Below are 15,454 nucleotides of genomic sequence, written 5' to 3' on the forward strand. Positions count from 1 at the left end.
ATGATTTCTCATTGCTTCTCCAACCCTCTTTCAGAATTTATACCCAGGCGAAAGCCAATGCAACAGTATATTTGATCACCCAGTAGTTAACATGAAAACATGTGGGTTGTTTTTTTTTTTTCCTCGAAAGTATTTTCTAGCTTCTTTATAGTTGCGTGAAGCGATGAGTATCAACTAAAACTTGATAAATATAAGGTGGTCGTATAAATTGCAACAGAAATGGGTCGTCTTTCAGTTGAAACGATTAGCTCTTGAGTCTAAAGCACTCTTAAAGTTGGATATGTTTCTGCTTGTTATGAGTTGTCTGTGCAGCTGTCGTTTTGATTTTAGGTCTGGGGAAATGGTGTGTCTGACTTGGACTGACTTGTAAACGTGAAATCCGGTTTCCACTCCATTGTGAATAACTATACATGCTTTTTATAGTGTTGTTTTCACTTCTGGTTTTAGTCTGCAACTCTCAGATAAATCTGTTTTCTACAGGACATTCTTTAGGATGAAGACAGCAGGAAACAAATTTCTATACTTGACTCTAATTTTTTTTTTTAATTTTTTTTTCAACGTTTATTTATTTTTGGGACAGAGAGAGACAGAGCATGAACGGGGGAGGGGCAGAGAGAGAGGGAGACACAGAATCGGAAACAGGCTCCAGGCTCCGAGCCATCAGCCCAGAGCCTGACGCGGGGCTTGAACTCACGGACCGCGAGATTGTGACCTGGCTGAAGTCGGACGCTTAACCGACTGCGCCACTCAGGCGCCCCTGACTCTAATTTTTTAAATATATTTTTTTAATATTTTATGAAATTTTTAATTTCAAATTTCTATGGCTAGCATGCCATTAGAATAGATAACAAGATTTAAAAACAAGCAAACAGACATTGTGTAACTTCCGGTCCAAGAAAACTTTATATTGAGGGAAAAAAAAAAAAGTCCCTAACGCCTCATTTCTCTCTCCTAATAGCTTTTAAGGCTGTAAAAAAAAAAAAAAAAAAAAAAAAAAGACTGTAAATAGTAAAATTTAATCTGGTAACAGGGAGTCACTCACTGCGCTTACTTAATAGGAGTCATTTCAGAATTTTCATACGCTTTCTGTATTCATCATTATATTCATTTTATTCATTATTATCATCTTAAATGGGTGAGCATTTCTTCACTGGAAATTCAGATGAAAGCTTTCTTTTTTCTTAGAACAAAGGGCATTTCTTTAAAGGAATTAGCACAATGAAAGCAAATTGCTGATGGAACCCACTTTCTGCATTCTATTTCTGCATGCTGTCTCCTATTTAGATTTCACTGTTTTGTTTTGTTTTGTTTTGTTTTGTTTTGTTTTGTTTTAATGGCCAGAGTTTAATGTTTTGCCATGTTTTAATGGCCAGAGTTTAATGCTTTGCCAGTATCAGTAGCTGATAGACTGTATGAGATGGTTACTTGGCAATTCTAACTCAAAGTGACAATCAGTATCAGATAATCAGGTTGAGCCATACTCTCAGCCAAAACAGAAACCATAAATGAGTTTGTCAACGCAGAGCCCATTTGTGGTTTGCTTTGAAAAGGGACATTTGTCTACCAAGACCATTGGCAAAATTTCTATTTAGAGGTGGTAGCAAGCTTTACTCTTTCTGAGGAGATAAGAAACTCTAACCTTTTTCAAAGAAAGAGTTTAATTCTTTGTTTTTTAATCCTCAATAATCTTTCATTCCTGACTGTGATATTGAATCTTTCTGATCAGTTGTATGAAACCATGTCTTCTAAAACAGAAAAAATATTTTATTGCATCTGTCTCAGATGCCATATTTTAGGATTGAAATTGACATTTTCTCTATAGGACAGTTGAGGACACTGAACCAGATATCGGCTTTATTGAAACAGTGCCATGGTTGGCCTAACAGTTTGCTATTGTTTGCATAGGATAGGAGAATATTCTTAAGTGAATAAAACTTGAAGGTGGTCCCATCTGATAATTCCTGTGAAGTACAGCAGTTCATTAAAGAAGTTTTTTCAGTTCACACCACTGCACCTCGGGAACTTCTGCAGCTACAGATGCCAGCAATGTAGGCTGTGGGGAACATGCCAGAGGGCATTGACGTAGAGACTAGAGTCAAACTTCAGCCACATCTGCCCACCCCCAGCCAGCTCAAAGACTTTGAGTGCTATCCATGGCCTGAACCAGCATTTCTCCATCTATCTTTCCTGGGACCACAAGTGGTAACACTGCCCCCTTCTCTCACCCCAGGCACATAATGGTACACACATGAGTGAATCTATTTTTATTTGTTGACTTACCTATCTCTACTGGTTGGTTGGTTTGTTTACTTATTTATTTGAGGGTGTGAGCAGGGCCAGAGGGAGAAGGAGAAAATCTTAAGCAGGCTCCATGCTCAGCAGGAGCCAGACACAGGGCTTCATCCCACGATCCTGGGATTGTGACCTGAGTCGAAATCAAGAGTCAGAGGCTCAACAAACTGAGCCACCCAGGCACCCCTATTCTAATTTATCTAGAAAGAAGGAAGGAAAAGGAAAATTAAGCCACAAGTTCTAGGACTATACTTTATTAGTAATATTAAATTACCAACCACACACCTCACAGCTTATTGCAACCTTGAGGTGAAGATATTGTCCTTACTGCTGTGCAGTTGCTACAACTCTAGCAATCTTTAATCTGCACTTCTGAACTGACTCTCTTCCATGTGTCTCCCCACCCCCTACAGAAACATCAGGTCTACTACATTCCCAATTTAGCTCATGCCTAAGGCACTGCTTTCTTCCCACCCCAAATTCCCACTTCTTTCTGTCTACTATACAAAGCCTTACAGGGTCTACCTCAGAGTCGAACCTTCCACAGAGCATTTTCTCATCACAGCAGTATCTCCTTACTCAGAATTCTTGTCACACATTGTCATCTATAACACACGTTTTCCCTGTCTTTCTAACTAGACTACTGGAAGCAGAATTTACTCTTACACAGGGATTGGTTTATTATTATATTTTCATTCAGTGGCATACCAATCACACTGCAAATAAAAATGGTGGCAGTTCATTTAAATTGTGAAGGGATGGATGGATGTCGGCATTTTTTATCGGCAACAGAAAATATCTTAAAAAAAAAAACAGGCCATTAATGAGTATCTTGCCAATTTATTAGAGAGATGACATTTTTATGGGGCTGTGTACATGATTTTAACATTTTGCAAGTAGAAAGAGCCTATTTTCAGTTGTAAAAAGAAAGCCAACAAGAATAGAAATCAAGATTTTTAAAAAGGTGACAAGGGGAAAAAATGGTATGTGAGACATATACGTACAAGCAACTTTCTGTAATAGGTCTGTTTTAAGAGAAGTGTACTTTCCTAGAAAGAGATGTGTAGCCACGTTATTGAATCCAGTTACTGAATCCATCATACTAAATATGACTCTACTTTGACCATGGCCAACTTCAACAACAGAAAACCAGAATCCCAAAAAATGACTTTCTCATCTTTTTTTTTTTTTTTTTTTTTTTTAATTAGGAGAACTTGTGATCTTTCCATTCACATCAGAGAGGAAAGCAGATTAACAAAGGGGTGTTTGCAACTCAAAGAAGCTCAGAAATCATGCATTATTTGGTTTCCTGGGTCAAACATAACTGATTAGAATAACTCCCTGTCTGGGCACCTGGGTGCCTCAGTCTGTTGAGCATCCAACTCTTAATTTCGCCTCAGGCCACGATCTTGAGAATTTCTCTCTCCCTCTCTCTCTGCCCCACTCATGCTTGCCCATGCGTGTGGGCACTCCCTCTCTCTCTCTCTCTCTCTCAAAATAAAAAAACATTAAAAAAAAATAGCACCCTTTCCTTTAGTCACTCATGGCTTTGTCTTGCAATGATAAAGTCACAATTCATTTGTATACTATGGACATATTTCCATTATTATTTTCCAAATCATTCATTGTCAGAATTTCTGGGCAGAGTTAATTCCCAGTTATAATTTACTTGTGAATAAAAACTGCTGGAAATTCCCATTATTTTCAATGTGGAAAAATGCCTGTATAAAGTGTTGGGGGAATTCTCAAGAAAATGACAGAATCCATCCCTGGCTAGAACTCCCAAGAGCACAACTTCAGGATCCCTCTCAAGAAAACTTTCCTGAGGCACCTGGATGGCTCAGTAGGTTGAGCATCCGACTTCAGCTCAGGTCATGATCTCATGGTTTGTGACTTCAAGCCCCATGTTGGGCTCTGTGCTGACAGCCCAGAGCCTGGAGCTTGCTTCGGATTCTGTGTCTCCCTTTCTCTCTGCCCCTCCCCTGCTCTCGTTCTTTCTCTCTCTCTCTCTCTCTCAAAAATAAATAAACCTTAAAAAAAAATTTTTAAAAGAAAGAAAACCTTCCTCTATATTCTTACCAAATTATGACCACCATCGACATCCACTGAATGTCTTGTTGGCAAAAAGCTGAGTGTTATTTCCTTCTGTCTCCAGGTCTCCAATTTGTTTGTGGCTTTAAAATTACTTTCAGAATTTTGAATTGTTTGCTGATTTGAATTAGCAGCTGAACAAAGGAGGAGTCTTAAAAAGAGATGTGGCCTCACCAATTAGCATTTGTTTCTGAGTTTCAGAGTCTTAACAAGAAAATTCTGGGCTCGGTATCTGACAAAAGCAGATGAAGTGTTCAGGTGTCCTTTTCTTTTCTCCCTCAAAGCTTTGTTTGAATTTTCACAACTCCTTGCACCTTACACGTGCACGGTAGCCACAAAAACAAGGTCACCAGGGTACAAAGGAGTTCAGGCCATCTCCCCAAGTTATTCATTAGCAATTATCCTGTGTTGAAACACTACCCACGTGAAAGTTTCACCATTTCTCAAAAGAACTCCTTTGACTCTTGGAGAAACACAGGTCAGCCAACAGAGATCCTGATGTGAGTGTTAAAGAGAGTCAAGCTAGGTCCTGGTTTCAGTGGAATATCAGGAGTTGGGGGGAAAAAAGCATTTGAATGTGTAAGGACTCTTTGATAAGTGTTATTGGGTAGAATAATAAACACAGATCACTAGCAGCTACTCTGGTAAGAACAGAAAAAAACATCTCCTAGAAATGTTTGGGACCAGGGTAGCATGATAGAGAAATCCAGCTTTCTAAGGATAATGAATAAAGCCATTATTTTTTTATTAGTTATGGGCTAATTTCCATTCACATCCATGACAGAAATGGAAGGCAGAGAAAGGGTAAATACAAGCACAACAAGCTCAAAGCACATCAGTATTTCAACTGGGTGATCTTCACTTAGTTGGTTACCTTGTAATTATAGCTACAGAAGCACCATTCTGAAAAGTAGTAAGCACCTGTAGCGAGGGGTGGTGCTAAATAATATACAATTAAGATTGGTTAAACAGGAAGAGTCCTTACCATCTGGAAATGGCTAGTTATCTGGTAACAAAACAATGTAGTGTTACCATTATACCCAGCTATGGAGGCATGCCAGAATATGAAGTGTTATTAGATTACCATTGAAGCATTAGGGAAGTCATCTGTCCCCATTAAATAGTAAGTGGGCTAGCAGGAAGTCATTATTCATCTTGATTATAATTGAAACTTTACAAAAGAGATGCCAGAACTGAAAGGCAATTTGAATCCATTTAAACTGCCCAGTTTGCTAAAGAAAAATCTTACCTTATTCTAAGCTAAATGGAAAAATTCATAATACATTCAACTATACATGATACATTTTGATTTCTCAGTTGAAGAGGTAAGAGTTAAAGCTTCGTTAGATGGCTCCCTCTCACAGAAGAAGCCTGAGCTTAATTCTAAATTAACCTAAAGCATTGCATATTTGAATTTCACCACAGTAGAAGATTTGTATAGTAAACAATAAGCAACTTATTTTTTTTCAACGTTTTTATTTATTTTTGGGACAGAGAGAGACAGAGCATGAACGGGGGAGGGGCAGAGAGAGAGGGAGACACAGAATCGGAAACAGGCTCCAGGCTCCGAGCCATCAGCCCAAAGCCTGACGCGGGGCTGGAACTCACGGACCGCGAGATCGTGACCTGGCTGAAGTCGGACGCTTAACCAACTGCGCCACCCAGGCGCCCCAATAAGCAACTTATTTTTATTATACCATGTGACTCAGATATAACCTGGACAATTTATGTTTACTTATCTGCTTGAGCAAACTTTTGGTAGTTTTGGCCATTATACAGAATGTAGCTAGCTATGTGACCATAAGAAACTAATGTCACCAGCACCCCACCCCATCCACCATTCCCTCTTCTGTAGAATAAGGAAATTGAGCTCCGTCGCTTAGGTCTCTTGCAATTCTCAAATTCTCTGAGTCCATATTGATTGACTTGGTTGCCATAGCTATAGAATTGAAGGTTTGTCAAGATATCTCTAGAAAATATGTAGAAAAGAGAATGGTTTGTGCCAGGAAGTTAGTAGTGCATTAGGACTAATTCTCATTTCATAGCTGAAGAAATATAGAGGAAAAGGTACTAAGAGAAGATTTTTATATTTTTCTTGATTCTTCAAGGCACCTTATCTTCCCCTTAATGGCTAGAATGATAGGATCATATAAAGACATCCATTTTATTTGGTGCATAATTGCAAGTAATACATTTATTCTAACCATAATCAAAATCTAAATTAGGTTGAATGTGCAAGAGAATGATCGATAATTTAAGGAAAAGCTTTCAGGGATATATATAGTTAATCTGTATTCTGAGGTAAACAGGGTTTGGATCAAAGTGTTCTCAGCCCCAAAAATAGGACAATCGCAACACGAAGGCATGGAGAGTCCTCTTGGTCAGTTCACAGTTAAACAACATGCTACATGGTTACACAATGACCATGCAATTCAGTAGGAGGGTTTGAGGAATTCTTATGCCTATAACACATCAGGTGTTATGTCTCTGGCACACTCTTTTCCTTCCTGAAAGTTTACCACAGGAGAATAGGGAGATCTGAGGCTACTTAACCTCTAAGCCTGTTTGCTTATCCATAAAATGAAGATAATGCTTTACCTACATTAGGGGAGATTAGGAGGATTAGAGAAAGCTTTTGGGCACTATGTATGCCCACCCCTAAGGAATCACTCCCTAAATCATACTATGAATTGTCACTCATCATTACCTTTACAATTTAGATAAGAATCTTTTTTTTTTAATTTAGAAAAGAATATATACAATTTCATATGACTATTGCTTACATTAACTTGATAAAATTTTGTGGTTGTTTTTTAGTGAGTCTCTGCATATAAATACAGATGCTGATTAGGACTCAAAGTAATTTAATGACGTACACTTGTAAAATTCATATACATTCATGAACATTTTATCAAGTAAGTTACTACGTGTCAGGTCTTGTGTTTCTAAGAGTGTTTGCAAACCTCGATTGGAAGTGGCTTATTCCACCTTTATGGGTTAATTTCTGGAATTAGTGCTTTATTGGGTGGTGTTCACCAAGTAAGTAACATGTATCCATTGAAGTAGGTGTGTTGCTTGTGTAATTAATAAGATCCCTCTTTAGTTAGCAATACACAGTGGAAGTATTAGCAATTAGGGGAGAATATATGAGGCATTTTGCAAATAATGCTCTTTAGGTTCATTCATTTTGCTTTTTGTATTATGTTTGTAACTTACTTTCAATGATTTCCCTCTTAATCTAATTGAGTGGGGAATATCCATTTTAAGAGCAATACTACTTTTTTTATACGAAGTTCACTTAGATGTTTAAATTATTTACAAGGCCTCTGTTACTTTCTATGGAATCATAGTTCTATAGAATCCTGGGTTTGTTTTTGTTTTTGTTCTTACTGGCGTTAATATTACTGTTTACTTCTCCATCGTACGGTAATAAAGCAGCAGGACCTAGAGATTCTATTTCATATTGCTCGCATGCTTCTGACCGAGAGTTCCATGTAAGCCTGACTAAGGAAAAGAGAGAATAATGAGCCCCTGTATTTCATCATCCTTTTTGTTAATGTGATTACATCTCAGGGCCCCTGGCTGGCTCATCGCTAGAGCATGTAACTTTGATCTCAGGGTCATGAGTTCAAGCCCACATTAGGTGTGGAGCCTACTTAATTTAAAAAAAAAAAAAATCTAGTTTCCACTCTCTACCTTTAATATTGTTTTGGTTTTGTTTGTTTGCTGGGATATTTTAAAGCAAACCCAAAACATGTAATTTCACCCATAAATATTAGCTGCTTTTAAAATTATGACTAATAACTTTCTGATTTATATTCTGAATTTATTACAAACATCTTTTTGCAATTGCTTTGGTCAAGTAAAGGCCCCCAAAATTCTACGTATTATCTTTCACTGTAGTCTCTCAAGTCACTTTTTAATCTAGAAGATTATTGGATTCCATACTCCTCTGACTTAGAGAAGAAATATGTTCACTTGTCTTACAGAAGGTCCCATCATTGTATTTATCCTTTATATTTCTTATGATTAGGTAGTAAAATCAGATTTTGATAGGATTCAATTTCAAGCTTTTAGGCAAGTATACTGTAGGTGGTTCTATGTTCTTTCTGTTACATTGTATGATGTCTGCCAGTTATCCTTATTATTAATGATAATATTGAAAGGTAATACCTAATCCTTTGGTGGAGAAGATTTCAGAAATCCATTTTGGGGACGCCCTAAGTTACGTAGCTTGATTTTAGTGTCTTAATTCCCTCATTGATAAATTTTCTTTTTGCACCTTAATGTTATGTTGTTGAAATTTGTAAAGCCACAGAGCTGGAAAAGCAGATAAATCTATTCTGACATGTGTTGGTTAATCTGGATGACCTAATTGTCAAGGGAGGTTTCCACAGAAGGCTATGGAGCCAAAAAGACTAATTCTCTCTTCTGTGAAGGGGCACATTCCCAGGAATATGCGTTCAGTGCTTCCAAAGAGGGACTGGTATAAAAAATTACGAACAATTTAAACATAGATTTCTGATGAGTAAAAATAAATTGCTTAAAGATTTTCATTTCATAAGATGTTGGGGTTTTGTTTGTTATAGGAAGAAATCTTTCCTGTTTTCTGCTCTGTATGCTGCCTTTATCTTTGGTGGTCGGCACCTCATGAACAAACGGGCGAAGTTTGAACTGAGGAAGCCATTAGTGCTCTGGTCTCTGACCCTTGCAGTCTTCAGGTAGGTTTTATTTTCATTTTCCCAGTGCCGTCCATCCATTTCCTCAGACCTGGCTAAAGGAGCAATGTTTGAGCATTTTATTTCATATCACATATTTTTGATTGTTCAGTACATTGAAGGTAAAATAAAGTCATGTCCAGAGAGTAGGCCTCCACTGCAACCGACTTGCCATAATATACTCAATCTCTTCTTTTCAGGCTGTCTCGTTTCTTGTCCATACGGCTGGTGCAGTGATCCAGTTTATCTCTTAGGCCTAGAAGCAGTGTGTCAATTCCATTACTTGTGTTGCTTAAATATAGATGAAGCGTTAAATGCAAAGCCACACCGGTGTTGGTGTGTGGCAAAGTAGGGTTTAAATGTGCTGGGTACGCCAGGGCCCGATTGCTGTGACCTGAGGCTGCCGGGCGACCCCACCCGAAGCGTCTTTAAACCTCCACATCGGGACTCCCTAGGTACCCGGACAGTAGGGGTGACAAGGCGGGGGACGGGGGCCACACGGCCGCCGCCTCGATGTGGACCCCGACCACGGCTGAGCCTGCAGGGTCAGGGTGCAAGGCCCGATGCTTCCAGATGGTGATGGAGGCCCACCAGACGCTGCCCCCGGGCCCCGCCATCATGCCCGCCCCTCTCCCCCGTCCGTCCCTCCAGGTCACCGGAGCTGACCACCCCTCCCCCCCCCCAACCAACTAATATGTAATCAAACAATAGCACTCAGACACATGACTAGATACTGGACACCTGTCTATGTTAGTATTACTAGACCAGAGAAGGCTTTTGCTCTGCATCCCCAAAAGCACTGTTCACCCCCCATTGCCTGAGCTGACCAACTGGCTTATGTTTAGCTAACTCATTGTCACTTTGTATTGGCTAGAAGTCCTCCTACAGGCTGTCAGGGCCAGGTCTGTCTCTCCAGGTGCAGCTGCCAGCCAACATTCAGACACACTCCTGGAAGCTTGAAGGAACTTTTCTAGTTTTATGATATTTGGTGATCTAAGCATTCACAAGACTAGTTAGCATACAGCTGGTGTCCAAACAAGTGCCAGAAAATACCTATAGTGCTAACAAAGGTACCTGTTTTTTTGTGCGTTTTGCTTGTCAGAACCCACAAGTGTATAACTAGGCTTGGGGTAAGGGGGAGTGTGGGGGGTTAGATGTAGATATATTATAAATGAGAACTATTTTAATATTTCTGAATAATCATTTTTATTTTTTCATACTACATATTAACTGTTCTACCACTAAGCAGAAATAGGAAACCTCATTACTTACTTAAGCCTTATTAAAAGTGATCAGACAGGAAGAGGATTTTCATAAACTCTGATGATCCATACATTTCCATTATGTCAGAACCCTGCATCCAAACGCTCATGTACTTGCTACTACTGACTATACTCTAATTTGGTGCCTTTTGTAAGTTCTGCAGGTGAAGTGCTCATGATGTGTATCTGTCACTAAAAAATTCTTCCATTTCAATCTGTATTAGGACATGATTCTCTATAATACAAAGCAGTGTTTTCATTTTTATTCGCATCTGAGGTTCACAGAACATGCCTCTACTGAAGTATTTTGATATTTGAGGAAAAAGTTATCTTTTTTTTAAACGTTTATTTATTCTTAAGAGAGCGCAAGCAGGGGAGGGGCAGAGCGAGGGGGACAGAGAATCCCAAGCGGGCTCTGCACTGACAGCAGCAAGCCCGATGTGGGGCTCAAATTCGTGAACCCCGAGACCATGACCTGAGCCAAAGTCAGACGCTCAACCAACTGAGCCACCCAAGCACCCAGAGGAAAAAGTTATCTTTATCCTAAGGATGCTTTCAGCATTTTTTACGGAATTTTCAACAAAAGGCTTTATCTTTTGTTTTTTAAAATCTTGAACACATCTGAGCAGAGTACAAGGAAACCCCATGCACCAGTTACCTTGTTTAAACAATTATCACCAATGGGTTAATATTCTTTCATCTACATTTCTACCAACTTTCCTCTGTCCCCCAAATTATCTGGAAATAATACCAACTGAAATATTTCTGAATGAAATGGTGCCACTTCTAAAAGTTAAGTACTCATAAGTTAAGTAACCTAAATTAGTAATAATTCTTTATCCTTCAGGGTTCAGATTTTCCCAGTTGAAAAAATTTTTTTTCTTCAACTTGTTTTTAAGAATCTGGATCAAGATTAGATCCATATGTTTCCTTTGGATGTTTCTTTTTACTTCCAGGTTTCTATTTTCCTCCCTCCTCAGCCTTCCCCAAACTCCCAACTCCCCAGCCATCCTTTGAAGAAAGCACATCATTCGCCCCTCACAGTTTCCCCCAGACTCACTGATTTTCCTGATGGTGTCCTTCTGTCCCCTGTATTCTTCGTTAGTTGGTAGTTAGATCTACAAATTTGATTATATTCAGGTGTAACATTTGACAAGACTTTCTATAAGAAGAAATTTGCCTTTATCAACTATGCAGTTATCCTAAAGTATATACAGTTATTGCCGCATAGGCAGAGCAAGTGCTTGATTCTTTGGCCATATTTAACAGCTTCACAAAAGAAAATAATTTGAGGCGCCTGCTTGGCTCAGTTGGTTAAACATCCAAGTCTTGACTTCAGCTCATGATCTCACAGTTCAGGTCATGATCTCACAGTTCCGCTGAAGTGTGGAGCCTGCTTGGGATTTTCTCTCTCCCTCTCTCTGCCCCTCCCCTGCTCGAGAGTACTCTCTCTCTCTCTCTCTCTCTCAAAATAAATAAATAAACTTAAAAAAAATTTGGTTACCCAGCATGTAAATAATAATTTTTTTCTTAAGTATCATTATGCACTCATGGATTTCTACTTTATGTGTCAATGATTTTTAGATGAATTTGATTTGGGTATATTTTAGTTCATTGCTATTATTCTTTTTGATGCTAAATTATCGATCTTTGGTCATGGTGAGTCTTATCAAGTTGGCTCCTGAATCCTTTCACATGCACTGAGTAGTGCTCATAGCTTGATTTGTGTGTGTGTGGTGGGGGTGGGGGTGGTGACAAGATGTTCTAGGCCAGGCATATTGTATATTTCTTATCTGGAAATGGGATTAGTCATTTCTCCTTGGAGCCCTAGTTCCTTTGGGGTAAGGAAGATAGTATTTACAAACTGGTGAGTTGTGGTGGTGATTGTTCATGCCAAGGTAGTTCTTATTTCTAGGCCTTTCAGAGGCCAGAAATAGAATTTTTTTTTTCCAAGAGATGTATTCAGAGTTAGTACTAATACTTCTAATTCATATTTACTACTAGTTTTTACTTAATTTCTTTTTTTTAATTTTTTTAATGTTTATTTATTTTTGAGATAGAGACAGAGTACAAGTGGGGGAGAGGCAGAGAGAGAGGGAGACGCAGAATATGAAGCAGGCTCCAGGCTCCAAGCTGTCAGTCCCAGAGCCTGACGTAGAGCTTGAACCCATGAACTGCGAGATCATGACCTGAGCTGAAGTCGGACACCCAACCAACTGAGCCACCCAGGCGCCCCTCGTTTACTTTCTTATATCTCCTTCCTCTCATGCCAAAATCCAAATCCCAATGTCAGCCACTAACTATTTATTTATTTTTATCCTACAACGCATGTGCAACAGCTGTTAACAGTACCTTATCTTTTTTAGATTGACAAATTCTTCTTGTTTTCTCTTCTGTTTCTTTAATTCTTTTAGTTACTTCCTCTGGATCCATATTTTGCAAAAAATTTTAAAAAGCAGGACTACATAGAGTTAAAGCATTGACAATTGAGGATCCTGTAAAAATTTATAACATTCTAATAGGAATTTGGAAAACACTGACAATAGAATTCTATTGTTCTATTAACTGAACCTGGTTCCATGTTAGAGTATACTGAAGTTCCTCTGTGCCTAAAGAATTCTGGTCAATGACACATTGGAAGAAAATATTAAATACAGAATGATATATTTCTTACATAATGTTTACGTAAATTTTACTCCTAGACACAAAATACCTATATATTGTTTATTAATACATTTGAGTATTTCTAAAAGTATCTAAAAAGGTAGTAGAAAAAACGTACTCAATTTTATATCTGGAAAAACAGAGGAGACATGCTTTTATTAAATGCCTCGTATTTCTAGAAAATAAAACAAAAAATTTCATTGCTGGTAGAGCATAGTTCTAGGGGACTGGCAGTTTAGAAATAAAAAGGATTTGAGGCACCTGCGTGGCTCAGTCAGTTAAGCGTCTGACTCTTGATTTTGGCTCAGGTCATGATCTCACGGTGCATGAGATCAAGCCCTGTGTCAGGCCCTGCACTGACTGAGCGGAGCCTGCTTGGGATTGTCTCTCTCTGGCCCTACCCACTCAGACTTTCTCTCTCAACATAAATCAACATTAAAAAAATAATAATAAGGAGATAAAGTTTTTTCTGTGATGTGTTATCTTGTTTGCTTGTCTGCATTTAGAACATTATTCAATATATATGCACATGATCTCATACCCAATTCTAGAGAATCTTAAGAATACTTGCTACCTTTATTTGGAATGGAGTTGATATAAACCTTCAAAAGATGCTTTTGGCTCAGAGATGTTTTGGTGAAAGTTAGTAAGAATTTCTCTATTTTGGCCAGATAGGATAACTTCATTATTATTTATAAGCATATGTTTTCAGAGAAAATTTTTGAATGGCTTTTACCTTACTATATAGGTCACAAATTTTCAAGTCTATGTGTCAATAGAGCCTAATAGAGAAGTTAAAAATTCCTTGCTCAGGAGACATTCTGGTATTAGGTAACCTGGATCTACTCTACCTCCCTGCTCTTTGCCATTACAGGATAAGGTATTATCTATTTGGAAAAAGAAAGAAAGAGAACCAAAATTTTCAGTTCGAGAAATTATAAATGGAAGGAGGGGAGAAACAGTAAATTTTTTGTTTTTGTTTTTTTGAAAAATCATTGAAAATGTGATTGTTTTGAGTATTTTGCTGTTGAAGAATAATTTCTTTTCCACAACTTCTCAAGCTTACCCCTTAGCTTTTTATAGTAGCCAGAGGTTCAACTATGACTAATTTCCAGAGGCCACACACTGTTTACTCAAGAACTGAGACAACAGAGATGAGAATTAATTTGGACATCCAGAGTACTTAAGCAAAAACAAACAAGCAAATAAAACCCTGTCTTCATACCAGTCTATTTCAGAAAGTGGTGTGGGGTTTTCCATAGTTTGGCAAGAATTACCTATAGAGCATTTTGGTTTTTGTTTTTTTGAAAGAGAGCAAGCCAAGGAGAGGGACAGAGGGGGAGAGAAAGAGAGAGAGAGAGAGAGAGAGAGAGAGAGAGAGAGAGAGAGAATCTCAAGCAGGCTCCGTGCTCATCATGGAGCCCAACGCAGGGCTTGATCCCACCACCCTAGGATCATGATCTGAGCCAAAATTGAAAGTTCGCCACTCAACCAACTAAGCCACCCAGGAGCCCCAAACTATAGAATATTTTTCTTCTATCTCTTTCCTTTGGGATACTCACTGAATATGTGACACTAGCCTTCATACAGGCCATGTACCATTTAATTTTATTTTTTAATTATTTTTTTAATGTCTGTTTATTCTGAGAGAGAGCACACGTGCTCACATGTGCGCAAATAGGGAAGGGGCAGAGGTAGAGGGAGACAGAGAATCCCAAGCAGACTCCCTGCTGTCAGCACAGAGCCTGACACGGGGCTGCACCTCAAGAACCATGAAATCATGACCTGAGCTGAAATCAAGAGTCTGACACTCAACCAACTGAGCCCTTATTTAATTTATTGAAAGCTGTCATAAGTTTTGATGGAGTCAATAGAATATGATCACAACTGAGTTTTCACCAGGTCTGCAATGTATTCATTTTATTTGATAATAATGTCTCCGAGGTTTTCTTGGCAGTTTCTCCCCATTACCTACACCCTGTCGACCCTGTTCAGATTCAAACCATGAGCTTCTGGTATCAGTCTTTAGGAATACGACTGGGATGATGACACAGTGCCCTACTACATCTAGCCTACCTTCCACCCAACCTAAGGATAAGCACTTCCTTATTTTAATGAGATAATTCTATGTGGCAGTTGGCTCTAGCTATTTGAACATTTCCTTGGGATAAATGCTGAGAAAAATTCTGGTACTTTGAATTAGTAGATCCTTTGGATGAGATTGTGTCTCATGGCAAAAATCCTCAAACACTTCAAGGTGCCTATGATCCATTCTTCTCTGACCCTGCTGAGTCATTAAATTATGTTGCTATGATACCTCAGCTGCCTGACTACTGTTGCTTTGTAAAGGATTTTCGACGTATTTATTTAATGACTTCAAACCCTTCCAGATTTTTAATTTTTTAAAATTTTTAAATTTAAAAAAAA

General features: G+C 38.6%; 1 protein-coding gene and 1 long non-coding RNA gene across 5 annotated transcripts in view; both read left to right on the forward strand.

Moving 5' to 3' along the window:
* The window catches only part of ELOVL6 (ELOVL fatty acid elongase 6), a 146,408-nt gene that overhangs the window by 82,494 nt on the left and 48,460 nt on the right, over positions 1-15,454 (forward strand). For all 4 annotated transcript variants that reach the window (XM_086704396.1, XM_086704397.1, XM_025921837.2 and 1 more), the window contains exon 3: positions 8,973-9,104. In XM_086704396.1, coding sequence (XP_086560522.1) covers positions 8,973-9,104 — 132 coding nt within the window. The remainder of the gene's footprint in view (positions 1-8,972; positions 9,105-15,454) is intronic.
* On the forward strand, positions 765-3,782 carry LOC147581820 (uncharacterized). Its single transcript, XR_015250293.1, has 2 exons — positions 765-1,359; positions 1,392-3,782. It is a non-coding gene; the product is annotated as an uncharacterized LOC147581820 (long non-coding RNA).

The sequence above is a fragment of the Puma concolor genome, chromosome B1, assembly GCF_028749965.1.
Source record: "Puma concolor isolate L17-30 chromosome B1, mPumCon1.1.hap2, whole genome shotgun sequence".
Classification (NCBI taxonomy): Eukaryota; Metazoa; Chordata; class Mammalia; order Carnivora; family Felidae; genus Puma; species Puma concolor.